Source organism: Primulina huaijiensis, unplaced genomic scaffold (genome assembly GCF_012295235.1).
Source record: "Primulina huaijiensis isolate GDHJ02 unplaced genomic scaffold, ASM1229523v2 scaffold38063, whole genome shotgun sequence".
NCBI classification, from domain to species: Eukaryota; Viridiplantae; Streptophyta; class Magnoliopsida; order Lamiales; family Gesneriaceae; genus Primulina; species Primulina huaijiensis.
The window spans coordinates 1-7,741 of NW_027358902.1; the positions used below are offsets into that span (position 1 = coordinate 1).

Consider the following 7,741-nt stretch of genomic DNA (forward strand, 5'->3'; position numbering starts at 1 on the left):
TCATGATTTAAATATTTTCAGACGAATATCGGTGGTTGGCCGGAATGGAGGACCGGAGACGATTAAGGTGTTAAAATTTTAAAAGCTAAATTTTTATTTTTACTTAAGAAAATATTTATTTTAAATATTTTTAAAATTATCGCATTTTTCAGGTCAAGTTTAAAATAATTAGTGGGAGCAAGGGATTTTATGTATTTTATAAAGGATTTTTTTGTAAATAGATATGTTTAAATCCTTTAATTTGATGCCTAATGATGTTATTAATCTTAATGGGCATAATTTATTAATTAAAAATTAAGATTAATTAAGCCTATTAATTAAGTTATTTAGAAAGCTTTTTGTTTTGTTTTTCTTAATAAAATAATCAAGCCTTAAAACCTAAACACACACACCCCCTAAACACACACACACACACACACACCCCGAAGCGCACACACACACTTACGTGAAATTGAAGGAAACTTACGGCCAAGCATGGAGTCTACACTACAAGAAAAGTGGGTTTCCGCAGAGTGCAATATGCGTGCGGGTTACGCTGCGGTTAACTCTAATAACGGCGTGTAGAGTGTGCTATTGATAGTTATCTTTCGGTAGCGTGCAAGGCGCGCTATGGTTAAAATGATCAACGTCGTGCAAAACATGCTGTTAATATGTTGAACAATGCACGCCGCCAATTACTCCAATAACGGCGTGCAGAGTGTGCTATTGATAGTTATCTTTTGGCAGCGTGCATCGCGCGCTATGTTTAAAAGTATCAACGTCGTGCAAAACATGCTGTGGATATGTTGAACAATGGACAGCGTGCATTGCACGCTGCGGTTAAAAGTATCCATGGCGTGCGCAATCTGCTGTTGATAAGGTGTCTATTTGCAGGGTGCAATGCAAGCTGTAGTTGACATGTTCAACATTGTACAAAGTGTGTTGTCGATTTGGTTTATCAGCAACGTGCAACGTTTATTTATATTATTATGAAACAAAATTGAAACAATAATATCGAAACTCAAAAGATTTATAACACCGCATACAACCAATCACCAGAACTAAAGCAAAATAATAAGATAACATAAAAACTAAATAATTAATGTCAATTCTCCTTTATCCAATAAGACAAAAAACTTGATAAAGTAAACAAAATACTAAGTAATATAATGGTTTGATGCAATAGTGTCTTTAACTCTAGAACAATAGGATTTGTGTCAGTCACACAAAACGATAAATTTAAAAAACCATGCTATTGTGCTTCCAACTGCATCATCCAGAAAAATCATTTCAGAATTCGGTCGAATTAAGTATACCTGCTATACAAGAACTCTATCAACCCAAACTTTCCAACAAGATCCACCAAGAGGAACGTGATGCACTTTTACCGTTGAATCCGTGGATGCAATTCGACCTTCATCAACAACTCCATCACCACACCAATGAAGCAACTTACATTTAGTATTTTCAGGTATATCTCCATGACTCACATTCTTTAAATTTGACTGCATATAAACCATACAAATTATTAATTATGCCATATCTATTTTATAACAAATGTGATCTAGATAACACAAACTTTTAAGATAGTTACCTGAGATGCAACTTGATGTTGGTTCACATTATCAGCATTACCACTTTTTTTGGGACGATTGATATCACAGCCGCTACCAATATCATTCTCAATCCCAATACTGCCACCACTACCAACCTACATATTGAGATAAAGCAAAAAATATCTCAAACAACAAATCTCCAATGTAAGAAGCTTCATTAGATTACTTCTACTGTGAGGTCACTAGAAAATTTACTGTGCAGAAGAAGCACATTGCATGTCATCAATTTCAATCTAAAATATAATTTAATTATTTAGTAAGGAAGACAATATACAAATTATTATGACCACATCAACCAAATTAAACATAAAAATTCAAGTGCAAAATAAAAATACATTAAATATAGAAAGTAAACTAAATAAGACTACTGACGCTTATACCATTTTTCTACTCAAAAATAAAACAAAAAAGTGATGAAGACAAAATCATAGGTCACTAAACAAGAATTCTCAACAGCATCAATACAAATTATTTTATCTAATGTCGCTTAATTACTAACCTGTTCTTGCTCATTTTGTTGCCTCATATTTTGGAAAACAATGGATCTCATTTGTTGCACTTCTTGTTGAAGGTTGTGCATCATACTTTGAAGTTGTTTAATAGTTCCATTTTGTTGCAAAGATGCTCCAACTTTTGAAGGTGTAACTCCAAAGCCCATTCCACGCACTCTACCTCGAATTTCCTTCCCAAATACAACTATACAAGGCTAATTGCATCCTCAGCAATGTTAGTAGTGTTTTGAGATTCAGGCGCACATTCTTCTATTTCTTTCTGCAAATAACAAACAATTAATTTTTGAGAAAATAATGTATTTAAGTTGACCAGTTTTTTTCTGACAGAAATAAGTTTATTACCATTTTTTCTCCAACAGCTTCACCACTAGGTTGTCCATTTTTCTTCTTATGGCCTTCCACCCATACTTTTGTTCTTGTAATTGGTATATCAGCAGAACTTGTTTGCTCCTTGAGTATGAGGCATATAGAAATATATGAAAAATTCATTAGGAACATAATTCAAAAAATGTATCATTACAATTAAAAGTAAGAAAACTTTTCATAAGGTTTTTCAAATAATAATAATTACCATAATGTGAGCCAAACGGGCATAACCTCTCCTGCTCATTGTGTGGTTGTGTCTTTGCTTTCCCCTCATTGCCTTAAATTTTTCACTCTTTTCCTGAAAATAAAAAACATATAACATATTCATATATTATTGATTAATCACATGATTGCTAAAAAATACACTTGTGTTGCTTTCAAAACAAGCATATATGGTCTCAGATGAAGCAAAATAATCCCAAATGATTAGAACTAGCACCTTATATCATATTGTGTTCAAGAGAACAATCCTAACGAATTTATCATTTTCACACCCTTTAATATTTCCGGTTGAAGATTATTTTTGGCAAATATACATTTGCCATATGAAAAAGTATTCTAGGGCTCTCTTGTTGAATGTGTTAATAGTACTCACATAAAACAGTAAATAAAAAATCTGTGACAGCAGAATAAGAAACTTGCATGATGACGATGAACTTCACCAACCAAATCTAGAGACTTGTGACTTGATAAGATATGATTAGGTTATGATCTTGCCACTGATTGAATGTAATAGTGTATGTAATTAACTATTTTTTTACATTAACAACAATAGCTAGAAAGACAGAAAAGATTTAACTCAAAATAAACATATTACGAATAGTCTTAATGGACATTAACGGCGTGCATTTTAAAGCACGCCGTTAATGTCGTGCTTTTAATGCACGCCGTTAATGTCGTGCTGCAAAAAACCACATTAAAAATTACATTAACGGCGTGCATTTTAAAGCACGCCGTTAAAAATTACATTAAAGGCGTGCTTTTAATGCACGCCGTTAATGTCGTGATGCAAAAAACCAATTTTCTTGTAGTGCTAGGTCATGGAAGATTTTGATTTTTTCCTTCACAAGTTCTTCGATTTTCTTCAATGTTCTTCCTTCCAATAACGATAACTCGACTCCCTTGCATTCCAAGGTGGGTTTTTGGTGAGGTTTAGACAATAAAAAAAGGTACAAAAAATAAAAATCGTCCTCCGTTCGTCACCGACTTCCACCACTACGGTATTCATATTTCGAGTGTTTTAAACGCAAAGGCATGTTTTTAAACTTTCTTTTGCACCATGCAAATCATATTATGTGTGTTTAATCATGTTTGCATGAAAAATATGAAATCCTCTTTTTATTTTCGTTTTTATGGCATAACATGAACAAAACTTGAGTTTTTGTATTTCTAAATTCATGGTTATGATGCACAAAAGGTCTGCCATGGTAGGGCTATGGGAAGGGACATTTTTCCACATGTTTAAGGGTCCTTAGGTGCATGTTTAAGGGTTGGAAATGATAGGATGTCATGATGAACGAAAATTGGGTTTTAAATAAACTAGGGTGTTCGAATTTGGGTTCTAGAAGGGCAAGGATGTGTGCTGCATAGGGGTCACGTCCAGAGGCCTCAAGAGGAGTGTATGATGGGCCTAGATAGGGTAAGGGACGGCTGGTGCAAGAGATAGGGCATGGGACGCTAGGGGTTGGCCTCTCAAGGCTTGTAGGTGATGGTTTATGGGTTGGCAAGTGCATGGGTTATAGAGGCTGTTCTAGTAGGTTGTTAAGGGCTTGTTCATGGTCCTAGGAAGGTTACATAAGGTCTTGTTGGGTCAGCCAAGGGCTAGGGTCGAAGAAAGTTAGGGTTTTGTGCAAGCTAGGGTTTTCGGAAATGAGAAGAATTTTCCAGCATGGTTCTAGGCTTGTTCAAAGGTTTTAATTAGCTTTATTTGGGATGAAAAAATGGTTAGCAAGGTGTTAATAAGCTATGGTTCAAGTTTGGTTAAGTTTTGAGTCGATACGGTTTAAAACCGGCACATACGGCTAAGTTTTAAAAAGAATTGGGAAATTAGTTGAGAAGCAAAAATTTACGACTAAGAAATGTTTATGAGTGTATTTTAAGGTGTCATGTTAAGTTTAGGGATGAAAAGTTTATGTTTAAAATTTGGGAAAAAAATATTAAGTTTTGAATTTATTCGGGGTGAAAACGCTTCATGCTGTAGTCAATAAGTTATTAAATCGAAAGGCTCGAGTTTACGTCTAAGAAATTTATTAGAGGAAAAATTTAAGCTTATAGGATGATTTGGGATAGGATCGAGTCAATAAAAGTAAGAAAAGGTCAAAATCGAGAATTTTAGGGTCAAGGGTAAAATGCTCATTTTGCGTCCTGGGTAGTACGAAAGGCTTGGTAGTGCCCCAAAAAATCATAATACAAGCTAAATGATATTTTAAAACGTTTATGATGACAATATGTTATTTTATGATTTATGATAAAGCTGTACAATTTTTACTGTTAAAATACTATTTTTCAAATATGGAAAGGACGCGATATTTTATGATTTAAAAAGGAAAAGAAAAATATTTTGAAGAATGTGAATTGATTGTGACAAAGAGGATATGATATATGTTTTTTGGAAATATCGTAAGGGAGAAGGCCCTAGAGGGATCCTGTTTACTGGAGAAAGCCCAGAGGGAGCCCAACTATCGTATTTCCATTTTATGTCGATGCCTAATGCCTCTCCCCATGCGCAATGATGAGCTAAGACTGATCAGTCGACCAGAGGATAAAAGTTAGTCACTTTCAAGTATCAAACTTCACTCAAAAGGATAAATGATTGACAACTTCGCGATTTTACGATTTATGATATATTTATGATTACAAGCTTATTTTAAATAAAAGTATGATTTTAATGCATGTGCTTATTTATGTATTATTTGTTACTTATGTTTAGAATGTGCTGAGTCATTAGACTTACTAGGTTTGGATGGTTGCAGGCAAGGATGATTTTTTTGGAGGCGCTTACGCTTGAGTAGATCGAGTCCGGCAGTACACTCCTGAGAGACATTTATTTTCCGCACATATTAGTTTTTAAATTTTTTAAATTATTTTGAGGATTTTCTATTTAGAGATTTTTGCTTTTTTTGAAGTTCAATTTTTGATTATTTTTAAATGTTGACGTATGATGTTAGTGGTTGACGATTTATAGGATTTTTATGCATTTAGGATTTCTAAAAAGTTGTGTTGTTTTTAATTAAAGGTTTCGAATTTTATAAAGAAGAAAAAAATTTTAGTAGGATTTTAAAGTTAAAAAGTAATGGACGTTTCGAGTAACGGAGACTGAGGGCTGAAAAATGGAAAATATTTTTATTAAATAATTGTTTTTAATTATTTAAAATAAGGTTGATGCTTTATGTTATTTATGAAAATAATGAGTTTTGAGGTGATTTTATACGCCGAGACGTAATTTTTATTGGTATTCGATTTTAAACGAAAATAAGAACTTTTTGACAACTCGGCTAATAACTTCACGAACTTTCCTAAACGAAATATTTTGTAAATACACTAATGAGCTTAATGGACCTATTAAACTAGACTAATGGGCCCTAGCTTGCACACACATTTATTTAATAAAATAAAAGCCTAAACACTACCCTTATTCTTTTCATTATACACGCCCCATCCCCCCCAAAGCACACAAGGACTCTTCCTCCCCTCAAACAACACGACACAAACAATATTTTTCAAGGGAAAGCATCGGCTCTTGTAAGAAAAATCCAGCCAAGGTCGTTCGTCGCCGTTCTTCGCATCTCAACGAATTTGTCGTGCGTAAAATACTCAAAGGCACGCCATACTTCTTTCTTTTCTCATCTATCAAATCATAATATGTGCTTATTTATTGGTTGCATGAAAAACATGATTTGATTTATGGAACTTTCGTTTTTATGCATAGACACATGAATAAGGTATGAATTTTTGCCCCATAACTTGTTATATACTTGCGTGAAGGGGCTGCCATGAATAAGGATCATATAGGGACGTCTTTACACAAGTTTAAGGGTCTTAGGATGCACAGTTTTGAAGCAGCACGAAGCTAGAACAAGTTGGAACCATTATTGCATGATTTGAGGAAAGGGTTCGGTTATGAGGGTTAATGAAACGTACCGTACTTTTGAACATACTTTTAAAATTTTGCGGAAAAATAAAAATTTTCTTAAATAAGAACTAAACCTTCAAATTTCGATTAAAATAAACTGTTCATCCAAAAATATTCGAAATAAAAGATCACAAATAAAGTTTGCTAAAATATTGTTTAAACATCGTAAACACATCTCGTGAAAATCAGAGTGTTTGAACATGCATAAAATTCTTAAAACATGGGCGGTCCTGGGGTTTAGCCTCCTGCGTAGCCCAAGCCAGCTCATTGGTCCCCACCCCTCGTCTCCTCCTCTTCATGCTCACCTGCATCGATCAAGTCTAGTGAGTTTAAAACACGTATAAACTGGACATAACAAGTAATACATAATAAAACCACATGCATCTTTAAAGTAGGACGTACATACTTGAAACTTGAACATAATAACATAAACATAGACGTGCCATCAACATAAAACATTTCATAAACATACTTTCATCATACATACATGAACATGCATAACTTTATCATTTTGCGTAGAGATATGTTTCAAAGCAAGTGACCCATACATAAATGTGCCTGATCATACTAAACCACAGTACTGGGCTGGTAGGGATGTCCACTACCGCATACATGAGATCACCGGTCATACTTTACCTGGTGGATTGGTCCCTGGACATACTTTATCACTTTCCAATCCTGATATAACCCGGTCATAATTTACAGGGGTGAAGAGGTCACCGGCCACGTTCACCGACTTTCAAACCTGTTCATAGTTGGTCACAAGACATTTAGCATACCTAAAAAATAAAAATGTTTTCTTTTTGCACGTCGAACATACTTACAAAGTGTTGAGGGATTCGTTGGATCTCGTTTGGGGCGACTGCTGCACATACTAACAAGAGTTCAAACACTTATCTTTCATAACTTAGATGTATTAGTCATGCTCACACCCAAAAATGACAAATTTCCTTATGACGTTCTAAATCTCTAGGGACTCGACCTCGTTTAATCATCGTATTAAATCATGGGTTACAATCCCTATATATACACATATTTTAATTTTTTTTTAAAAAAAACATGGAAGACATGGACCTCGTGTAAGGGTCTGGTTGTAAAGCCCGAGATTATATCATTTTAATCCGAGATTATGTAAT

At 34.3% G+C, this 7,741-nt stretch overlaps 1 protein-coding gene across 2 annotated transcripts; it reads right to left on the reverse strand.

The window, feature by feature from the left end:
- Nucleotides 1-1,248: 1,248 nt before the first annotated feature.
- LOC140968845 (uncharacterized) lies at nucleotides 1,249-2,833 on the reverse strand. Of its 2 annotated transcripts, none has more exons than XM_073429974.1 (5): nucleotides 2,679-2,833; nucleotides 2,450-2,557; nucleotides 2,095-2,356; nucleotides 1,574-1,690; nucleotides 1,249-1,484 (listed from the first exon to the last, which is right to left on the reverse strand). In XM_073429974.1, exons 3-5 carry the CDS (start codon nucleotides 2,251-2,253, stop codon nucleotides 1,299-1,301), a joined length of 462 nt encoding a protein of 153 aa, XP_073286075.1. In that variant the 5' UTR covers nucleotides 2,254-2,356; nucleotides 2,450-2,557; nucleotides 2,679-2,833; the 3' UTR covers nucleotides 1,249-1,298. The 2 variants fall into 2 exon arrangements, with proteins under 2 accessions (XP_073286075.1, XP_073286074.1); XM_073429973.1 differs by having other exon boundaries at nucleotides 1,250-1,484; nucleotides 2,095-2,366; nucleotides 2,679-2,832.
- Between the last annotated feature and the right edge of the window lie 4,908 nt (nucleotides 2,834-7,741).